General features: G+C 43.4%; 1 protein-coding gene across 6 annotated transcripts in view; it reads left to right on the top strand.

The window, feature by feature from the left end:
- The window catches only part of ARHGEF7 (Rho guanine nucleotide exchange factor 7), a 126,522-nt gene that overhangs the window by 14,110 nt on the left and 89,115 nt on the right, over positions 1–23,297 (top strand). For 3 of the 6 annotated variants that reach the window (XM_054189260.1, XM_054189224.1, XM_054189215.1), the window contains exon 2: positions 2,585–2,671. The exons of 2 other annotated variants lie outside the window; for them this stretch is intronic. In XM_054189260.1, the coding sequence (XP_054045235.1) occupies positions 2,585–2,671 (87 nt within the window). Of the gene's footprint in view, positions 1–2,300; positions 2,478–2,584; positions 2,672–23,297 lie in introns of those variants that run through there. One more of the 6 variants, XM_054189250.1, reaches the window with a different exon arrangement.

The following is a 23,297-nucleotide window of genomic DNA, read 5'->3' on the forward strand; positions in this document are numbered from 1 at the left end:
TGGTAAGGCTGAGGTCTCACAGGCTGTATTTGGCCTGTGTTTTACACTTCTAGACCTGAAAGAGGACAATTTTGTAGAGTTTGGGTTTGCTTTGATTGTTGTTTCTTTAATTGGAAGTTTTTGTCCTCATTTAATCAGATGTCCCCCTTTACCCCCCCCCCTTTTTTTTTTTGGCCTATTTCCAGTTATTGTGCAGTGTTTTATGAGTTACGTGCAGTCTCTTACAAGGTGGTATTACGTATATCTGGGTTTCTTAAAATTACTGATTTCTATGCATTGGGGACTTGGGCAATAAGGAGTGTTAAAATGGTGCACCTGATCATGTTATGAGACAAGATGTCTGTTTCTTTTAGGAGAAATCTAGATTTACTGTGATTTCTTGTTAGAGGTTATTCTTCTTTGGGGGAGCAGGAGTAATTTTAAGGTTTCTCAGAATGAAAAGAGGCCTTGATGAAGGAACCAAGAAAATTACGGGTGAAAAAAAGAGATGAGAAAGTATGACCTGTAAAGGGAGATCGAAACCAGTTATTGTGCAAACAACTTAAGAAAAAAAAAATGTTATACATTGCAACTATATTAATTATTGTGTAATTATTAGGAATATGGAGAAGAGAGCATACTAGATGCATCAACTCCCATGGAAATACTAATGGGATTCTCAGGAACCCTTTCCAGCAAGGGATGTTAGCATGATTGACTAAGCTTGAGATTTCTTACTAGAATTAAGAAGTAAAGTAATCAGAGTAATCAAAAAGTATAACAAGCAATAAATGCAAAACCAGCCAAAACAATGCAAGAAGGGGGAAGCTCTTGATGTTTCCAGGAGGGTTCTTTCATCGTGTGTATCCTTTCCGAATTTACTGAGATCATCTTTTGGGCTGTTGTACCCATGTGGGACTTCTTTGGCATTCACTGTACGGTTTTGTGTAGTAAAAGGGTTATTCTTAAACCACAGCGGTTTATCATAGTAATAAACAATTTGAGGAGTCTGCAGGGTGTGTGGAGGTGAGGAAAAGAAAATTCTTTGATTCCTGTTGCTACCAAATTTCTTGTATCATGAAATAGCGGCTTTCATTTAAAGTTCATCTGAATTTTGTGCTTAGAAAGTGAGGGTGACTTGTGGTTTAAATTTCTTTGTTCCAGGTTCACCCTGTCATGCTGTTGTACTTGTTAATTTTTTGTGGTATCATAGGGGCAGAAATGCCTTTGATACGGTATAAACATACGGGAAGGCACTGCCTCGGTTTCAGCTTGATGCAACGTTTGGAGTGAACCTGATGTGAAATTCCCAGTGCTCTGGAAATAGATCATGCCTGCCTTTATGTAGCCTTGACGTTCACATGCATCTATGAAAACTTCCTTCCAAGCGTAATGTGTAATCATAGGACACGAGGCCGTGTGTTGCCACCTTAGCTTCCAGTGACTTGCAGAAAGGCTTTCCCCTTTCCAACAGAACGAGGTGCCCGGGGCTGCAGGTCTGTCTGCCTCTCGGTTTGGGCAACGCTTTGTTTGCTCAACTGCTTCATAGAAATCAATGAGATGATTGTGAAACCACGCTAACCTGCATGCAGGATTCGAGTTAGGCTGTGGGAAAGTTAAGCTCCAACCCTGAAGCCCGTGGGGCTGTCTGCTGTTCCGTGGAAGGGCAGCGCTTGGCTTCCAGGCGAGAGGTTGAGCTGAAGGCAGGGTGGATGTGGCTCTGGAGGGCACACGGCTGCCTGGCCAGAAGCTCTTTTCTTCCCAGTTCAGTCAAGGTTTTGTGGAGTTGCTCCTTTTCTGGGGTAGGAAGAGACTCCCGCTGTTCAACAAACTACAGATAAACAAAACTCGTTAACCCTGCACCCTGGAACTGGTAGATTATTAACTCTGGGTATTGGTATTTTCTCCACTGAGATCTTTGGGGCGTTTCTGAGGTATTTCCTTGTTAGAAAACCTATACTTAAGGCTGAACCGCAGCCAAAACACTGGGGGCCACTGGCAGCCCCACCGAAGGATGGGGCGACCTGCCATCGACGCTTTACCGCGGCCCAGGGCGGGACGCTGTCCCGAGGAGGGGCTGTGCCCCTCAGCCTGGCCTCGCCCTGCCGCCCAAAACCTTGGTGCCACGCCGGGCTGTGTCTTAGTGTTTTATTTTTTTTTTTTTTTTAAACTAGAAAATACGAAGCGGCGAGGCCTGGGGACGCGGGGCTCCCGGCCTTCCCTCCGCCGGCCGGGCCTCCGGCTGCAGCTGGGGCGGGGCGGGGGAGGGCCGGGCCGGGCCGCGCCTCCCTCCCTCCCTTCCATCCGCCCGCCCCGCGGCGGGGCAGAGCCGGTGGGGCTGCGCCTGGCCGGGGCACCCCTGCCCGCGCTCCTGCCCGCCGCCCCCCTCCTGCCCTCGCACGCCATTTCCTGTGCTCCCTGTTTACTTCCCGGTTCAAGGCTGGGAGCGATCGGCGCCGCCGCTGCAGACGCCTGCGGAGGGTGGGAGGGAACGGGAGGTGAGGGGGAGCGGCGGGGCGGGGGAGCGCCGCGCCGTGCCGTGCCGGTCGGTCGGTCGGTCGGTCCGTCCCCGGAGCTCAAGCTCCTCCGGCCTCTTCTCTTGCAGGTGTACCCGGAGCCGCGGACGGAGGGCGAGTGCCTGAGCAACATCCGCGAGTTCCTGCGGGGCTGCGGTGCCTCCCTCCGCCTGGAGGTGAGTCGGGACCGGGCAGCCGGGAGGGAGGTTGCCCGGGGTGGGGGTGCCCGGGGTGAGCGTGTGGTGGGGTTCCTCTGCCCGCCCGGCGCCGCGGGAGGCGGTGGCTGCTCTGCCTTTGTGCCCGGGGACGCGGGGGCGGCTGACAAGATGGTGGCGGCCGCCCCTCCCCTGGCTGCGGGCCCGGGGGGCGACGGGGGGGAAGGCCTCCGCTGCCCGATGGGTCTCCATCGCGGCCTCCATGAGGGTAAAAGGTGCTGTACCGCCTGGAAAAGGGCACGGAAGGGCCTCCCTCGCCTCCCCTTCACCGAGCGCTGAGGGAGGGTGCGACCCGTCCCTCTGTCAGGGTAGAGCGGGGAGATGGTGCCGGGACTCCCTGCGCCGGGGGTGGGATGGAGGAGGTGGGGGGGGGGGGGGTGGGTTTGTCCGGCTCCGGTGCGGATGACACCTTTGCTTTTCTGTTCAAGTGGATTTTTTGGTAATACACGTGTAAATTGTACCCGATTGATTCGTGAAGCTGCTTCTGCAGTGCCGGAATTGGCTTACGGAAATTAACTTGGTAACAGCCAAATGAAATGCTAATTAAAGAAAATGGTAAGGTGCTGCTTCTCCTATTTAAATTCGCATTACATAAAAGCCCAGCAAACTGCCATCTTTTCCAAATGTGCGTTCGCAGGGTTGCAAATTATGTAGTCCTATATTACCAGTATATTTAGCTATAGCGAGCACACGCTGCTGTCGAGTTTACTTGATGTGTGTGCGTGGGAAGGAACTGATGTGATTAAAAACGGGTTTCAACTTCTGTGCGTTGGAAAGTGAGGAGTATTGTAATTTCAGTTCTTAGAGGTGTTGTTTTTGGTGGGGAAAAAAAATGGTTTCTAGTGCTGTTGAGCTTAAATTAGTGAAGTGTTGCCTTAATTAGTTCTCAGGTTCTTACAGTACCTCTGGTCCTGCCTGTGATTTTGCCAGGCTGTAACAGAGTATCATTAAAAAGACTCTGATTGCTTTCCTGAGGCCTCTAAACAGTGAAGTATCATTAGTGAAATTAACGATACTGATAGGACTTGCGTTTAATCTTAGGTTCCATCATGGGGAAAAATGGAAATTAAGATAGCTTTTAGTGCTATTCCTTGTGAAATAAGACCTTGCATTCTTACCTGCCTTTGCCTTATAACCCCAAATAAATAGGGTTTTTTGGGAGACAAAAACCAAATTGAGTTCTAAAATACTCAGAAGCCAGCTGGGGTGAACTTTGCATTATCTCAAGCATTCTGTTTTGCCTTAAAGCAGCTAGCTCTCCATTTGTCTTTTCTAGGGCTGCACTAAGTTTTTCATGTTTTGAAGATACATGTGTGAGAACTGATTGAAAATTCAAGTAGTAGACATGCATGAGCTAGAGTGCCATGGGGAGGGAGGCACTTCAAATCTCAATTCAAAATGAATTGAGTCTTGCAAATGCTAAAGCAAAAGGGGGAAAAAATACCATGAATGTCTCCTCCCTCCCTTTACTCACTTCCTACATCAGGTCTGTCAGCAAGCTTGAATTTTTTGTAATTGTGGCAGGCTGGGAATAATCACAGCGTTGCAGTTTGGTCTCTCTTTTGTAGTTGCAGAAAGGTTTTGTCAGCTCTTTTCCTCGGAGTGACAAGAAAGTGAAGAAAAATGATTAAAAGAAAAGATAATTTTGGTCTGACTTTCAGAGCCTGAATATTTTTGGGCATAGTAAAATTGTTAACCTGGCCTCAGGGGCTTCTCAGCAAGATTGCCGGAAACTCCTTTCTTACGTGGAGGTAACTGGCTGCAGTAGCTTCCAGCTCAGCATGTTGGAACAGGAATTACTCCCAAGCTACCAGAAGAGTTGAGCGGCTGGCAGGAAGGGGTACAAATGCTTGGGCTTATGGAGCTTCTTGTGTGCGTAGTTACTGCTTGTACGCTGGCCGTTCCCTGTTGTTTTCTCATTAATTTTTCCAACCCCCTAGCTGTGGCCAAAGATGAGAGGAATGGCAACCTGGATTCAACCAGTGAGTAGCTGGCAGGGGCTTCTCGGTCATCCGCTGATCCTGGGCTCGCTCTTCTGTCTCCTGTAACAAGGTGTGAGTCAGCCCTTGTGGATCTGTGCCTTCCTCGCTGTGGGAACTGGGGAGATGCCATAGCTCCTCTGTGCAGCATCTATGTAACGCTTCCTTAGTTGCGATCAGGTTTAGAGATTGCGTTGAGCGAAGAGTGTGAAGAGCATCTCTGGAAGTGATGAAGGGGATATTTTCAGAGAGGGAAGGTTAGCCAATTAAGAGTTAATGGTGAGTATAAAAATTTGACAAAGTGGTGGATGTGTCTGTGATACCTTAAATAGTAGAAGCATTTGGATGATATAAGTATTGGAGAAAGCTCTGGAGTGGTGTGGGGAGATGTGACCTTGTTCTGTGTGCTAATGTGCTGCTTTTCCTAACAAGTATTCCACAATGTGGAGTTTTGCATGGCTCTACGAGGAGTCCACTTGAATCTGAGTTATATGTGGTTGGATCAGGTGATTTCTCTGTGCGTAATTTTTTGAGTGTGGTAAAAACTCAATACTGGTTTGGTTAGACTAGGTTCAGCACTGCACAAGTGCTTTTTGCTTCCAGATCTGAACTCATCTTGGAAGTAGTAGAATTGTATCTTTACAAACCTGTATCAGAGCTCCTTGGTTTGCTGGGGCTCTGTATGGTTCCAGCTTTGGAGACTTTGTTATGACATGTTTGAGAACTTGATATACTGCTGCGATTAGTGGAAAGTTGCACAGCAGTAGGTGGCTTTCCTCTGTGGCATCCTTTTATTAGAGGACATGATGACTATTGTCCTCTTAGCCTAAAAATAAGGGATAGAGGTGAGAAACTTTGATTGGAAATGTTCTGATGTCTGAAAGTTGTTCTTCTTACCTTCTTCCTCTTACTTCCAAGTAAGTTTGGGCTGTTAGAAAGATAATAGGATATTCAGAAAGAATATTTCAAATTCTAATGAGAAGGATTGCTGTTCCTCAAAGGAAACCAGTGGCTCCCTTCCCCCCCTGCCTCCCCCCCGCCTCCCCCCTGCACAGTATTTTTTGATAGTTGAGTGTTCCAGAGCAAAAAGAGTACTTAATCTGGAGTTTGGAGCAATCCTTTGTAAAATGAAATTTGGGTTGGTAAAGCAGAGCAAATTTCAAGGAATAACTAGAAGAATGTTCTGCAAGTATTGGGTTTTTTAATTATTTTTTTAATCCATGATTTTCATATGCAGATACAAAGACCTGATATCTATTAATGGAAAAACGTTCCTAAGACCTTAACCAGGGACTGAATTTGCAACTCCATATTATTTTTCCCTTTTGGAAACTTAACAGTTTCTTAGCAAACAGTGTTAGCTTATAATAATGGTAGTGTTGAGTAGTTTATTCTACGTTGAGGCTTCACTGCCTATGATGAATGTCTATGTAGATAGAAGGGACTGTAGAATAGCTGCCTACGTTGTCACTCACAACTTGCTGTGCACATCTTCCTGAGGGAGAGGATATTTGCTATGTACTGCTCTTGACATTTTTGCTTTAAAGGCTGTTTTTCCCCCACAGTTTTATCTTTGGGTGGGAAGAAATTTAACTGTACTCCTGCCTGAGAAGAATGACCTGCTTTTCAAAATAGGGTCTTAGACAATTGTGGTACATGATGAACTCCATTCTAGAAGAATATGGGTGGGTATGCATAGTTGATATGGAACTCACTGTAGGTATACAGTATCTTCCACAGAGGTCTGGCAAAAGAAACAAAACTGAAAAGTTGATGGTCACGGAGGATTTGTTCCTGTCTGAGCCCTAATAAGTTTTGCTGTAATTATTATCTTGTACCTGTGTCATGTTACTCCAGTTTTGTTCTCTTTCAAAGGAGTTTCAGCTTCCTGAATACAGCGCAGTCTTTCCTCATTCTTTGACCAGAGCTGCTTGACAGCTTGCAGGGCCAAAAAGAGGCCCTGGAGAAATCACAGCAGAGAAGGTTTTTTTGGGAGCGGTTAAGCGTAGAATAATCAGCAAAAATGGGTTAATAGAAAGTCGTGTTAGTGTCTGTTGTTTAAAGGGCAGAACGCTTGATACATCCTGTGAACAATACCAAGCTCTACGTGATCAAATTCCATGAGTGGTGTCTTGCAGCATTTTTTCTGCTGGCTTTCATCAAGTGAAAGATCAATGCCCGCTTATCTGCAAGTATCTAATGTTAACAGGTTTCTTGAGCTCAAAAATGTTTTGTATTTCTGACTTCTATACTGATGGGAAAGATGGCAAGTGCCTAATGGAAAAAGATAGACAAGCCATGGATCTGAGAACCTTTTCCATACCTTGCAAGAGACCTGCTTGCCTCTGGGATTCAGTATGGTCATTTTATTACAGAGGATTACTTCTGCAGTAAACTAACCGAAGAATAAATAAAACAAACCTGGCAGTCTCATGCAGTCTGAGAAGAGCCCTTGTTTGTTTATTAAATCTCTTGTATAAGAAGGATTTGTCCTTAAGGTTCAGAACACTGCATGCAAATTTGGGATATTAAATCTCGCGAGCAATGAATTATATCAAGATATACAAACGTCTATAATACAGCTCTAGCCTTGGGGAAAAAACTTGTCAGGGGTGCCAGTGTCATTCTGCTGGACCAGCTGATCTTTTGGGAGCAAGCGTGCATGTCTGTCTTCTTCCCTCACACCCACCCCAACCACAGCAGTTCATCTGTTAGGTGACACTTCTTTTCTGTGAGCCTCGTGTACTACTTTAGATCATCGTGGCTACAGTCCTACTACCATTGTGGCCTTAGAAAGGTATTCTGCAAGTTGGCTTTCAAGGACCTCATTGTAAGAGGAAGGCATAGAGCTAAGCTGCTAGCATAGATGAATTTAGCTGACGTCTGCTAGTGAATTAGGAATGACAAGGATTCTACTACTGAAGAGCTTTAGGCCAATCTTGTGATGATGATACAGAAATTCAGTCACCCACCTACTCCTTTCAGCCCTTGTTCAGACTATTGTCTTTATTTTGTCAAGAACAGTATTTTCTTTAGGTTTGCTCTTGGTTTTATTCCAAAAGAATGTCTTTCTAACCCAGAAGGTGTGTTGCTGAGTGCCTTCATGATTTTGTCATAAACATTTTCCAGAATTTTGATGTTTTAAAGTTACTATTCTTTGCTTACAGACCACACATTGGGACGTTTTATTTGGAGGCTGAGATCTTACTGGTAGATTTTTTTCAAAAGGGAAAAACTATACAGAGAAGTTACACATCTCTTTTAAAGATATGTCACTGTATTTCCCCCTACCCCCACTTTCTGTCCTTTTTCTCGCATGTTAATATGACAGATCTGAAAATCGGTGTTTCATGCAGTTTCCTCAGGTCTTATCTTTTTACTCTGTTTTGTCTGTCACATATATTAGAGAAGTACAGCTTCACTTGCATGATTGGAAGGCCATGTTAGCACATCTTGGAGCCTTTCTAAGACAGGAAGATGCTGTTGTTGACTATTTACATTATTTTTATAGAATGGCTGCTTCTTATGATACGAAGTGCTTGTGCGATGCACAAAGGAGTAGCCTAGGACTGCGACAGGTTTCATGTGTTTACCAATTTTTTGTATTCTTGTTGAGGTGAAGCCTTTGAATGCTACTTTAAGGGTGTCTTACAAATAGAATGGTGGAAAAATAGTCTTTTTTTTTTTTTGAGGTCAGACCGGTTCCTCGTCTTGTATACGTGGTGTCATGGTAGCTGGGGAGGTGACGGAGAGAGGCAGGAACATAAGGTGTTGGATAGGGAGAAATGATAGTACCAGAAAATTACAGTTTTATCCTTTAAAGCACGAATGTGCATGGTAGCGTTTCAGATCTTTGCACGGTTTCCTGCTCACTTAAACCTTCCTTCTCTTCCCACGAGAATTTTTTTTTTTGTGGTTCTGCCAAGCTTGTTGCATCACCAGTAGTGTGGTATCGGGCTATCGCTTCTTAACTAAAGTGACTCCTGTGGCTTTCATTAAATAGCAAGAATGCTTTTCCTTATTAGGGTATGTGTTCAAAAGCACCTGATATTGAATAATTTTAATAAGACTTTACAAAAAAAAATGGCTAGCAAATATAAAAGTGGATTACAGGTTTGTGCCATTGTAAGGATTACTGTAACAGACATGGTTGTGAATGTGCTAGTATTTTGGTTTTTTTCGACTACTTAAGGGCTATATCAATATTTTCCAAGTAAAAAATAATTTGGAAATTTTGAACTGGACCATAAATATTTTAATTTCTGCCAGTTCTTTTGTATTGCACGCTGATGTGATGCTTTGAACACAAATATAAGTACAGTACTGTACAGTCTGCCTGGCATGGTGAATCGGCCACAGCTGCAGATCCGTTTGCTGCGTGGACTGTACATGAGGGTGAGTCTGGCATGTCTAAATAAATCCAAAATGTTTCAGACATGTCTTAGAGGTCATCACGTACAAAACGAGTTGCAGTGGCACCCTGCACTTTACTGCAAATGTTATCTAGTACAGATCTGCTCAGTGTAGTTTTGCAAACGCGTTGTTCTGTGGTTTGGGAGAGGCTTCAGTGTAACTGCTTCATTTGTGGCATTCATTTGGATCTTAAGAGTAAAATGAACCTTCATCTAGCAATTAAAATGTATTGCACTATTAATCTAGAATGCACAGAAGATTTCAGCATCATATTCGTTATGCTCAAATATAGCAAACTGTTTTCACAAAAGGGTTTCAGTGCTTCTTTGACAGAAGAGGAGTTAATCATGTGAGGGGAAGCATGGAACTGGAAAAATTGGGAGAAAAGGGTGGATAGAGAGGGCTGGAGGGGAGAAAGGTTTTGGGCAGAGCTTCCAAATCCCTGAGGGGGGAAAAAAGGGAGAAGAGACTGCTTTGCCAACTTACACTGTTTTCCCGACTTGTCAGAGAAGTTCTTGCTCTCTAATTTCTTTATCCCTCTCCTGCTTTCCAGCTGTTTGGTGTACAGTGCAGCGAGGAAGGGCTCATCTCTGCTGGCTTTCTGAAGGGTGAGAGCTGAGGGAGGAGGGACTTCTGATTAGCCCTGAGCAAGGAGCAAGCTGTGCAGGGGTGGTGTGGGTGCCAATGTGTGAAGAGAGTGCTTGAGAAGGACGGAGCAGCTCACCTGCTCTCTTGCTGGGAGGAGAGTGACAGCAGGGTAGGGTATGTTGAATGGTGAGAGAGGGTAATGGAGATGGCATCGGGGTAGTGCTGCACCTGCTGTGAGGTGAGTGCTGAGCAGTGAAGTGTGTTTCAGAAGGCAGGTCTGTGAACACGTCGGGGCCTGCCTCCCTGCCTTTTTCCTTCACAGATGATGGCTATGGTCTTGTTAGTTGCTATTGTGGTTTTTACAAATGACTTGTGAAGTTGTACTTCAGAAGTCTCAGACTCCCTCCCCATGCACACACTTCTCTTCAATAGTTTTGAAGACTTCTAAGAGATTTTTTTTTTTTAAGTGACACACATACTGAAGATAGAAATTCAGATAAAGCCTGTGCTTTACAACTGCACTTGTGTGTACTGAACACGATTATCTTGTGTGTCAGCTGGATTTTCCAAGCCTGGGTGTGACAGAGGGAGAAGATGTACCTCTATGCAGAGTGTTATAGGTGGTGATATTCTGTGTGAAGAAAACTTGAATACCTGCAGATCTAATGATGCAGCTTTGTATGTTTTTAAGGTGTGTTTTTGGACTACTGAGGTCCTCACAGCTGAAGTGCATTCTGCAATATATGAGATGGCAGTGCTCAGTCTCTGCAGGAGCTTGGAAGACTTTCTTTTGTGACAACAACTGACTTATGTTGCATCTCTTTGGCAAGGGGAGAACTCTAGCAGAGTGGTTGCTTTGAATGTTACCTGAGATGAGGACTATGCAGAAGAGAGTCCAGCTTCACAGTACAGGCTGCTGCTTTTGTTTACTGTGATCTCGGCAGAATCTTCTTTTGATATTTACTTGGGACTTAACTGAAGTGATTTGCGTTGAGTCTTATGTGAAAATGATGTAATATCAAATCTAGCTCTTCTATGACTTGCTCTGATTTCTTAAATGCTTCCAGCTTTGCAACTTTTCCTGACTTCTGCTTGCATGTAAATGTCTTGGCACGTATGGGAAAGGTGATATGCATTCTGCTGTGGAGAGGAGGTTTCACAGGCTTGATTTTGCAAGATTGTGTTGATGAGAGGAGAAAAGTGCCTTCCTCATTTCCTCTAATTGAAAGGAAAAGGCATATTAGAATATGGTGAATTTTCCTTTTCCTTAAGGGGAGTTAATCTTCTCTTACCGGTTCAGCTGAATATCCAGATAGCTCTAGCTCTCACATGTTTCAGCTTGAGCCCTTTATTTTGCTGTAGTTAACTGCGTTTAGATGTTTCATCAGGTGCTGGGCTGATCTTGTCGGTATTACTGAGAGCTGGAGTCTGCCTGTATGGGAAGCATTGTGGGTTTTGACACTGCTAGCTTTTTCCAGGTCTTTACGTTTTTCAGGAAATGCTGAAAAACACGAGGTAACAGAGAAAGTTGTTGTGCTGAAAACCTCAGGCTCTTGTTACTGAAAATAAACTGTCTTCAGCTGTGTTGCCCCAGTCCATTGCCTACCTGTCTGATTAAGCCAGGAGGATACAGCTGTCTGGGTAACAACTTGAGGGCAGGTGAGGAGGGAAACTCGGCTGCGTGGGAAGATAATGAGATGTTTCAGTAGGTGGCAGTCCTTCTCTGAATCAGTCCAGAGCCAGTAGTGAGCCTGGTGTCACAGGGAGGCAGGGAGAGAGGGGGGAAAAAGAGGGAGCAAAGTCTTTCTGTCAGTGCCATCTCGTGGGCCAAGCGCAAATACATGAACCTGATCACTGGTGGCTTGGAAGGAAGAGGGGTTATCCCTTCTGGTGCAGTGTGGTTTTCCATGCGTGGTGTCCTGAGGTGGCTCTGCCCTGCTTGGCAGCCTTTGCTGGGGAGAGTGGGGAGACCCTGTCTGGGCAGCCCAGTGGCCACCCTCTTCACCCACCTGGGTGGGCTAGTGTGGAGGGCTGCCAGTGTCCATGGGAGAAGCAATGCCCATGGCACAGGGCTGACATTGCCCTGTCCTTTGGGGCCAGCAGGGAGGAGGTGAGGTATGCTTCCCGAAGGGTTGGGGCCAGAGGCTCATATTTAGCAGATGAAATTCTGATTACTCCTTCTTCCCTTATGCTTCAGCTGAACTCAGACTTCTTCCAGTTTTTTGACTGTTGTATATTTTGCACAGCGTAGAATGTTGCTCTGTTTCATCATCCAGTTGACTGCACTTCTTTGAATGAAGTATTTAGAAACTATTAAGTAGCAGTTGCTTTAGAGTCCGAAGCCCCTGCTGTAATATAAATTCTCAATGCTACTTGCTTCACCAGCTCTATGAAAGGTACAGTGTAGTAGTGCAACTGCCTTAGGTGGTGAAATAATAAGGGAAAAAATAGAGGTGGGAAAAATCCAACAACAGATTTGTCCCATTACTAGCTGCTGTACTTCCTGTTTGTGAAGGATACCTTCACAGATCCTCTCCTGGTAGTGCTGAGTGATTTTTAACATACATATATTTTTAAATTTTTACTGCTCTGTCCCTCCCCCCGACCCCCGTCTTATTTTCTACCCCTGACTTACTTCCTTAAGGAGGAGGGCATGAGAGTGGTTATCAGACTAGTGGTGGTTAATGAGAACACAGTGATGACTTTCTTCATAGTTTTTTTCCTAGATACATACTTGTTAAGTATCTTGCAAAATTCCTGCCTGATCAAGTCTTCTCCATGTGATATCCACTCCTGCTTCACAAGAACCCCTGGACTGTTTTGCATGATGATTTCAGGGGATTATTAGCTGGGAGTGCCAGCAAAAGTAGTATCTCTTTTCCTCTTAGGCTGGTACTGCTGAAAAACAAATCATTGACCTAGCTTTAATTAAATTATCCCTTTTTCTCCCCCTCTTCTCCCATCTCTCCAAAAAGGGGCCTTACCTGGTTGGATTCCTTCATGCAGATCACTTGGCAGGTGAATGGAAGGGGTGTGTGTTGAGGGGCATTTTTCTTTTAATGGCATTTGCAGTGTTGTAACAAATTAAACAGTCCTCAGTTTTTAGGGTGACTTAAGGTGTGCTCTAAATAGGACTCTGGTTTCTGTGCTGAAAGCACTGACACTCCTTTTTTCTTTCTTTTTTTTTTTTTCCTCTTTTTTATGAAGTTCCCCTATGAAAAATTTTAAGAATGGACAGGGTTTGAGTGTTGGTTCAAATGCTTTCCCCTTGCCCACCTGCGGAGCAAAGCTTCCAGGGGTGCTGAGCGGTTTCGTGTGTAGCTACATGCTAAGCAGCTTCCTCTTCAGCCAGGAAAATTAAATCAAATTGAAATAATACAAAAATATTGGATGGTGGGACTATTGGTGGTTCAGTGTAACATTAACTCATGGTGAATTTATGTGTAACAAAGGAAGATGATTTAACTGGTGGTGGCTGCCAAAAGAGGAGGTCTGCTCCCACTCTTTCTCTCCCCTGCCCTCCCTGCCACGGCCATTTCATCTTGTGCTGGTTCTCATGTGTGCCAGCTGGCTGAGTAAATCCACAAAAATCCAGCCCCTTCCCTCCTTGCCTTCTCAAAGAAGAAAAAGGGAAGGGGGAAAATCCCCACAAACCTACTCCATAAAACAACAGAAAATTGTGCTTCCCCCAAGCCCCCTGCTGATGGGATGGTTGCCTCAGCGCAGGGTCTGAGTGAAGGGTTGGTGCAAGGGAGGAGTTAGGGATGCCTGTTATGAGCAGGACTGCATATTTCAGCAGATACCTGGATGGAATCTGAAATCTTCCTCTAGCTTTCAAAGAGAAGAAATTATTTTTTGAGAATCCCATTGCTGGGCAATTGCTCAAGCATCTGTTTGTGTAAGGAGGGTGTGTAGTTTGGTCGGGGAGTGGGAGGGAGCGTTAGGCTGTGGCAGCACCCTGGTTTAGATTAGCATGTGCTGCAATGGAAACACCCCTAGCCAGGCATCCACCAATGCCGACTTTCCTTACAACTCTGGCAGCAAGCATGTACTGCCCGAGTATTATTTTTACTTTATCTAGATGAGTTTGTGCTGTGTTTCATGTTTATATCTAATGAAATATGAGCAGAAATACCCCTTGCTTTATTTTTAGATGAACCGCCAGACTCCCAGTTAACTGTTCATTGCTTCCCTACCAGTCTCTAGTGGACTAGATTTTTTTTTTTTCTTCTAGTGTAACTGACCCCCTGAACTGGATCAGAGTGGATCAGTTGAGGGACTGTGGCACAAAGGACATGGCGGAGAAGGGAGGAGACCAGGACCTCCTCTTTTGGCAGCAGCAACCCAGCCTAAAATAAATAGACATTTACTTACTTTTCAGCTGGATCAGCCTATTCTTCAAATGGTTTGAGTTCATTCAGTCAGTACAAAGCAAAGAGGGAGAATTTATCACCCTCTCCTCCCCCCACCTTGTTCACTTAATGAATAAAAATGAGGTTTAAGAAAAAGACAGTCCCTAATTCTAAAATCTGTCAGCAGAAAGTGCCTAGAAGCAGTTTACTTTAAATCAGCAGGCACAAGTGCTTCTTCCTGTTTGTTAAATTAACAAGTTTTCCATGCAAAACATGTTGAAACATTTTTTCTTGCATGTTCTGTATATTTATTAGCTACATAGAGTGCCTTCAAAATGTGCACTTTAACTGATTACTATGTTCTGTACAAAAGCAGCCGCAGTGCAGAAATCATTACACAGTTCATCATTTTCTGTCACTTGATCAAATTTTTTGGTTTTGTGTATGTTAAAGCATTTAAGTGTGTGGAGATAGGGTAATCTCCCACTTTTTCTTCCTCAAGATTGATACCCAATGTTTAGGAAACTGCTTAAACTACAAATATGGAACAGGATATTAATCTATAATAATCTAATCATTATTTGAATAGGCCATTTAAATCCATCCACCCTGCATGTTTGTGAGCATCGTAAAGTAAAATACAAGAAAATGCATTTTCATACCCCTTGCCTTAGGCTAGTTCTTCACCCCGGTATCAAGTGAACATTTTGCAAAAGGTAGCTTTCATCTATAAATTCGGCTAAAGTATTTTCTGTACTTGGCAGTGAAACCGAAAGAGCAGTTCTTCATTGTTAAGATACAAAGTTGTTGTAATTAGCTGACTTTGATATTGTAAACTGCTGATAGTTAAATTGACCACATCTAGGTATTATTTATGGTCTAAGTTAATTAGTTGGCTTAGAGGGCTCTGCAGTTTCAAAGAGGCCTGTCAGCCTGTTGATTTCTTTCCTGCCTGTACTTGCTTATTAAGATGGCTTATCTTTTAATTTTTTGTTAATACTGTTTGCTAGGAGAAGTATCTCATTTTCAGATGCCAGTATATAATTCAGAATTAAGTGAATGATTGTAATCTTATTTATAGCTGTTGTCAGCAAATGCATAAGAAAATGTAGATGTGCCTTTAGAGCAGTCCAAAAAGCTCAGATCTCAGGGAAGTGCTCTTTAAGATAGAAATGAGAAAAAGAATACTGTAACTTAAAATGGTGTGGTCTGTTTTTTCCTAATTGACACATTCAGAGCATGTAATTTGAGATTGTTCTGCACAGATGTAAATAAATCAGTTTCTCTATTAATTTAGCTTAAAAGTAGGTAAGCAGGGTACTTACCTTTGTATTGTAAAAGCATTTCAGGACCAGAACAAATAACTCTTGTGTACCATGTTTTCCTAAAATCCGTTTCTGCTGTGGATGCTACTAAGTCTTTGACCAGAGGAAAGTTGTTATGCCAATAACAAAAAAGCTTTATTGGCCCCCCTCTGTATGTGCATTGTGATAATAGGTAATTGCTTGGTTTTCTGTAGGAGCTGTGCCTGGTTTCAGCTGGAAAGCTGTTCGGTGCTCTTCCTTTGTTCATTGGATGGTCTCAGACTCTTCTTGGATATGATTTAAGTCTCAGTTTGGAGGCAGAATTACTGGCTTCTGCATGGATGTTCTGTGGTGTGTTTCACAATAGTGTCAGATATTTAAAAACTTTTTTCTGTTTGGTTTTAAGACTGTTTATGAAGGAGGGGTGTTAACTCTATTTCATAGTGCTTGAGCTGCAGGCTAAAGTACCTGTGGTTTGACCCAGCTCTTGTGGACCTCAGCTGCAGCTGTGAGTGCTAAACATGCCGCAGAGCAGACTGAAGCCAGGCTATGGTCCTAGAGTAGCATAAACCCATTGCAGTGGCGCAGCAGCAGTGACCCATGCTATTGCTTGCATATTCCTTGCCCTTTCCTCTTCTGGCACAGATGCTTGGCAGGCTCCAAGGTGAGGTGGTGCAGGGAGATGGGCTGGTAGAAGTAACCCTATTCATCTGCTCTCTTTCCCACTGAATTGGCTCACTGGTGGGGGTCAGGAGGGAGCTGGGGCTGGCACAAAGTGGGGGGGATAGTTGCAGTGCTGCCTCCAGTTCATTTAAACTCTTGTTTAACTCGAAGTCTTCGTTTCTGAGCAGCTGAGGAGGCAAGCAATGGATCAACTCAAATGAAATGAGGTTGCTTCTTTGTAGTGATGTAACAATGTTGTGGCAGATAGAGGGAATTAATTTCTCTGTTGTAGCTGTCAGCTGGCTTCACCATGAGACACACAGTTTGCTGGCTTCTTACCGTGCCTTCTAATATCTGCCGTAAATGACATGGGCACCTAAGGGTGCAGGTTTTGTGAGCTTCTCGCTCAGTGGCAATACTAGTTTAGCACTACCCGTGAGTGTACCAGCCTCCTTGTTTTGCAAACTCAGTTCATCTTAGAGCTAAATTGCAAATCAGGACCCATATTCTGAAGTTGCTTTTAATCCAGGTAAGTGAAATGATTTGCCTGAGTAATGTAAAGAATGTGGTGGGTAGGAGGGTGTCCTATATGGTAGAGATCTCAGGCTTGGGAAAATGCCCTTACAGACAAATCCTTTTTTCGTAGAATCATAGAATCATTTAGGTTGGAAAAGACCCTTGGGATGATTGAGTCCAACCATCAACCCCACTCTACAAAGTTCTCCCCTACACCATATCCTCTAACACCACATCTAAACGACTCTTGAGGCTTTTTAAGGCTTTCTGATTGACCCTTTGACCAACCTTGCTCTATGTGGGGACAGAGATCTTGAGGGAAATGGTAATAGATGATTATTGTACAGTGAGTATGCAGACCATCTTTAGGTGATCCTAGATTTAAAAAAAAGGAGGTGGGGGGTGTGTGTGGAAGCACTCCATGTGCAGCATGCGGATGTGTGGGGGCAGAACTGCTGTCTCTCCTGCTCAGCCTCTGCACCTGAGCTGGCAGCGTCTCTGCTAGTGATGGTAAACTCATGTTTCTTCTTTGTGCCAAGCTGGGAAGAGGTTGGCACGATCTCAACTGCTGCATTTTTGTAAGTATTTGTTGATAGCAGAGGGATGACATGACTTGGCTTCTGCACCAAGCTCTTGACAACTGTTTCTGTTTCTCCTCTCCCATTCTTCCTTTCTTGTTGGCTTTGTTTTCCCACTTGGGTTTTGAGTCCTGATCTTCCTTTCTGCGCGTCTTCACAAGTGATTTGCCTGGCTGTTCCTGCCTCCTGTTATTCCTAGCCTAACATCAGCTGTCTAGCCCTGATCTCTGAGGTCTCTGCGGCATGTAAGTCAGCGTCATCTCTGACGAAAGAGAAAGGTGGTTTTCTGTCTGTTCCTCTTACTTACTGTAGACCAGCTCTGGTGCTGGTCAGGCCCCTGAAGCCACAGAGAAGTATCCCAGCAAAAAAGGGGGTTGCCTTAGTCTTAAGCGGATTCAGTTTGTTACAGTGAAGGGAGTGATGGGCTCAAAAGCCAGTGGGAAAGGGAGGGTGCAACTTTGTAGCTGAGAGGGTGGTTAAGGGGGAGTGTGATTTCTTCCAAAGGTTGAAGTCTCTGTAACACTATGCTTCCCTTCACTTGCTTTCAGCTCCATCTGCTGGACCACAGCTAAAGTGGGGTCCTTTGGGGATGCTTCCTTTTATAGTCAACAACAGAAGCCTCTCCAGAGCATGACCTGTGGTGGATGGGATGCATGTCAACATGGACCCAGACATCTGAAAAATAGTTTCCTAAAATTAGTTGAAACTTAGTCTTGGCGACGTCATTCTTCCACCTCCAACTCCTCAGTTCTGGATCTAGTTTTTGTTTCACAGCATTCGAATTGGGCACTTGCTTTCTCTTGGAGGCTCCCTCTTTTGACATTAGTGTCCAAACTGTGTTGAGACCTCCAGGAAGCGTTCTGCTCCGTGCTTTGCAAGTGGACACCTCTGTGAACCTCTGACATGCTTAGTCTGTCCTAAGTATGTGTATAGACCACTTCAAAGAAGAAACAATCAGAACAGGACTGATGCGTCTTAAGCTAATCAAAATTGTGTGGATTTTCCCCCCCTCCAGGGGACAAATTCTGGTACATTTTGGAAAGAAATTTTGATAGAGAGGGTAGAGAGCCTTTAAAAATTCTGCTCCACAGCAAACGGAATGGAATTGTTTCAAGTTTCGGGTTTCCCAAAGTTAAATTCTGGCAAACATTGTTTTCTTAGTGTCACTTCTGGTAGTGACAGGATGGGGAAGTTCTGTTCAAAATACTGATAATGATAAAGTGAAGCATGAGGCACATGCACTACATGAAAAATACTAGTCCAAATATTTGAAGTTTAAGAAAGCTTAAAAGAAAATAAAAGATCCGATAATGGAAAGTGTTAGTGTTGACAGGGCTACCAGGTCCTGCAGGCTGCTGATCTGCAGTAAAGCCTATCAGACATCTACTAGTGTCTCTTGAAGAGACTTGAATTGATGGGGTGGTGATGTACAGCAGTGCTCAGCCCTTCAAATGAGGTCTCGGTGGTTTTGCTTCACTACTGAAAGTCTTGAAGCTGGACTGAGTTCCATCTAATTGCTGCCTGTAATAGCTCTCAAGTTTGAATCTGTTCTTCTAGTAGTTAAGGTAGGTCTTGTCAAAGAGTATGCTCACTGCCTACTGAATAATCATAGTTTCACTATATAAACTACCCAAGTGAAATAATTATATCTTCATGGCAGTGTCTACCCTCAGGTAATGGTGGCGATGCTTGAAGTGAGGTACGTTGAGGTTGGTTTGAAATAATCCTGATTTTAGTATTAAAGACACCCTTTTAATCTTCGTATATTTCTTTTGCTTCTGTAGAATATGGAGGCTCTGTAGTCCTAAAGAGGAGGCCTCAGGTGCCCTTGCTGTGAGTTAATGAAGGACATGAAATTCCCCTCACAACATGAAACTCACCCCTCCTTTGTTTTCCTGCCTTTCTAAAACTATCTCTCCAAGGGAATTTATTCAAGCAGACGCAGCCTGCCTTTTGAGGCAGTGAGCTGTGGCTTGTTTGACAGTCAGAGAACTTCTTGCTTGAGCAGCATGCAGAGAGCACAGTTGCTCACCTGTCTCTTGGCTTGAAAGAGATTTGGACAGAATACCTTGGCCAATAGTTGGGGTGGCAGGGTGGTACCGGGAAGGGGAGACAGTTGGAAGTCACAAGAGCTTTACATAGGACTATGTAAGTTAAATAGTTTGGAAAGCACTAGTATCATGGAGTTTAGGGTGATGAGTTGCCCTGAAGCAGAACTTGCATTGCTTTGGTCTGATCCAGAAGTGGTTGTGACTTTATTTGAAGCATGTTGTAGTAACTCCATTTTAAAAAATGGTGTGATGTTGGAGATGGTGGTATGAATATCTGTCTGGAAGGAACTGCTTTTATAGCTAGTAGAAGCTACTGCTGCGTGCTTTAAGAGCAATCTTAGCTGGGTTTATTGTCTGGGTACCCTAAATTACATTGCAGGATGCTAAATATGAGGAGTATGTACTGTACAGGTATTGCTTTAGCAGGTGGCATTGGACAAGGTGCCAATCTTTGTACAAAATAAGAGGGACTTTTCTAGAAACCTTGCGAAGACTTGTGTAAAACAAATTTGTCTTGACAGACTGATTGTACAAAATAAGTGTTTTCAGTTTTCTTAAATGAGGTCCTTTTTAATAGTTGTTCTATGGGTCATATTTGTCTAAAAACTGTATGTTTGCTGTCAGAGATACAGCTCTTACTTCTAAGAGGTTAAAAAGTGTATTCACTTGAAATTGTTTCCTAGGAGCTATGATCTGTTGGAAAACTCCAATATTGCCCTAACTCCCTGTTTGTTAGCTTTGCACTATGTTTCTTGCAATGTATCTGAACGGGTTTCTCACCTGTAGAAGAGCATAACTTTTTTTTTTTTTTTGGAACACAAGTCACCTTCTTGATGTTGTCTTCCATAAAGATAATGCGCTTGCGGCACCAGCTTTTTTGAGAGGACATTGCTGGAAATTTTCAAGTAATCCCACTTTGTTGGAAGCACATCTTCTTTTTCTAACTGTTTCTGGAGCATTCTATTGGAAAGATTAGCTTAACTTTTCAACTTGCTTCTAAAATGGCACATTTTACTCCATTATTATTTAATTTCCTCCTGCTTGCAGCATCTGGTGTCACTTGTTTTTCATATGAGAGGGAACAACAGGACTTTGGAAAACAGTCAGAGTTTACTAACATTTGTTGTTTGGGAAAGAAGAGGATGCACTTCCAGGACAGATTTGGATTAGCCAGTACAGAAAATAAGCATTATCATCACTGTTCCAGATTCAGGGAACAGAAGTGGTATGCACATGGAAGCTTTTGTGCTTCTGAACAGGTATGGATAGCTTTTTAGCTGTTATGTCTCCTAAGAACAAAGTCTTGCTGTAATTGTTTTCTGTGTCATGTTGCTCTGCATTGTTGCAGTCCTAATCTGGATTAAAAATCGTGGCAGTTGACCCCTGCTCCAAGAGCAGTCCTGCAGTGCGCAAACAGCTCTTAGTGATGGCTTAGTGGCTTCAGAGCACTTTCACTGTTTCCCATTGTCATGCAAGGGAGAAGCCTCTGCTTTTATTTGATCAGTTGAAGACAGACGCTATTTGCACTAGATTTTTAGATGCATGATAGAGCATGGTACCTGATAACCTCTTATCTTTAGCTCATAGGCTGTATTTTTAGGTATGGTTAGACACACAGGAAATCTCTTCCCTCTGTTGCAGCTAAATTAGGTGTAAGTAGCCATATGTGCCTTTGCTTTAAGAAGTAAGGGAAATGAGAGGGCATCCCCTTGGGCATTGCTTGATGTGATGCCTGCTTTTGCCATATGCAGAGCACCTTGGTGGATTTTTGGTGTGTATTGAACTCCTCTGAGGCTGGATCTTTACGATCACTGCCCTAATTATTGCTTTTAACGCACAACCTCTTATTTTTCTATTTCTTCTATTCACTTGGAATCTTTATGCTGCACTGGCATTTTCTATGTTAATATAGCAGTATATTTTGCAGACTTCATCTCTTGTAGAAGTTATGCTTCCAGTGCAGTACGACTCTGGTAATAACAGGATATCTACTCTTATCTCACAGCTAAAAGGTTGTGCCTTAAGACTGGTGTCAGTCACATCAGTGATCTCAGCAGCAGGAGTTTCATGTTTTTTTGGGGGTTGTTGTAATGGAGATCACAATCTAAAAGGGGTTTATATGCGCTCTGACATTGGCTTGTTTTGAGACTTGTGCCAAATGCCAGAGTGTTATAACCATTTATGCCTTTACAATGATGTCTATGATGAATTGTGCTTCTGAGGGTGCTGTAGCTTGATGTGATTTGGTTGGTATCCTTTCTTCTTAGTGATATGTAAATGACAGATTCATTTTTAAGTGCTTCCCTGTAGGGGTTTCAGTTGCACTTGAAGCCTCAGCCTTAACTCAGCATACTTAACTTTGATGCGTCTGAGAAAACTGCGAGCCTCCTGCAGAAGTCCCATTAGTATCAACTGTGAAGATGGGTCAGTGTAATCCATAACTTGTTCTTCTAAACCGAGGCTGATTTTTGTGGTATTTAAATGGCAAAGATTAAGCAGTGGTGGTGGTGGGAAACCACGTGTTAATATACCACATGAAATTTTTCTAACAAAATATTACTGCTGTTCTGTGCCATAACTTTAACATATTGCTGTAGTGATATATGGAGCTGTTTCTTGCTGGTCTCCTTGCTGTCATTTAAACATAGACAATTACTAGCTAATTTTGAAGTGGTGGAAAGTTCACATCAGTGTTTAAGTGATGCATTTAGTGATGCATTACAGTGTTTGCATCTCTTAATGGTGAACACAGTTGTTTCGACATCTTCACTGTAGCGGTGGGCTGCCCTTATGAAGGGAAATCCCGATAGTCCACAGTCTTAAATGCAGCCCTGTCACTTCCCCAGTGTCAGATCTACAGGCTGTGCAGTTGCAGAGTGAGTTGTTTCAGTGAGCTGATCTTATGGAAAACTAAGCTTGAAGGGCTTTCTGTAGCTGAACTGACTCACCCTTTGATTACCCTGTGGCCAGATGTCACGCTGAGGAGGTGTGTGGGGTACAACTGTGGGAGATGCTGGGTCAGCATTGCCCTTTTGGGTAACAGGATGCAGTTGCACTGACCTAGGTAAAATGTTTTCTCAAATTTCCAGCAGGTAATTTTTGTCATGGTAGTATTTCTGCATATTCCAGTATGACTATTCAGTTGCTTAACTCGGCTTTTAAATCCTGTATTAGTTGTAAAATGACGTCTGGTGCATGGTTTTGAGAACTTGAGGAATAAAGGCTAATTATTGTTGCTCAAGCATTGTTTTACTGAGGGGTTTCCTGTAGTGACTAAGTTAGCATAACAAACTTTTTTTTTTGCCTAACTTGGCTTTGGAGATAAAAAAACGTAGGAATAGTTTTACTGTCTTTTTTCAGTTTTTTCACTTTTTTCAGTTACTGTGCAAGTTCAGGTCAAATGTCTGCTTATCTTGTTATCCTGTGAGGTAAGGGTCTGTAATAGATGCCTGGGAGAAAGGGTGTGAAAATACAGTGTGATGCCTTCTGTTAAATCTTCCTAGCTTTTGACAGTCCATAGCTGAGGAACTTCTTGACGAGTCAGTGATGGTATCTGTAGCACTGTGTATTTAACAGGTCAATGGACCTTCTTCCGTGGCTTTTTTTAATAGCTTTCCAAAGCTATTTTGAGCATTTTTACCTTCACAGCATCCTGTGTCAGTAAGTTCCATGGCTAAATTAGGAATTTTATAAAAACTTCCTTTCGTTTGTTCAGCTGCTGCAGCTGGTGGCAGTGGGTGACTTTGTTCTTATACATTATGAGTCTTTATGCTATACATGACTTCATATGGCACTAGTATACTTCGCTACATCCCATCTCTTTCCAAGATGAACACTTTTAGTTTATTTACTTTTCCCTTGTATGAAAACTGTTGCATTAATTTAGTTGGCTTAAGCAGCATCATCTCTGTACCCTTTCTTGTTTTATAGCATCGTGGTGGACCAGAGCTGTACTTAAGTTGCAGAGATGCTATGGAAATAATAAAAGCCATCTGTTTGTTGCCTCTGTCTTTTCTAATCTTCCAGTATGGTTTTTCTTGGACTTCATGACTTGGCTGATCCTTGATGTGAAGTTATTAGCTGACTGTTGTTTTTTACTTGTCAATGGGAATAGCAAATTTAGAACTAATTCTTTATGCAAGT

The sequence above is a fragment of the Rissa tridactyla genome, chromosome 1 (assembly GCF_028500815.1).
Source record: "Rissa tridactyla isolate bRisTri1 chromosome 1, bRisTri1.patW.cur.20221130, whole genome shotgun sequence".
NCBI lineage: Eukaryota > Metazoa > Chordata > Aves > Charadriiformes > Laridae > Rissa > Rissa tridactyla.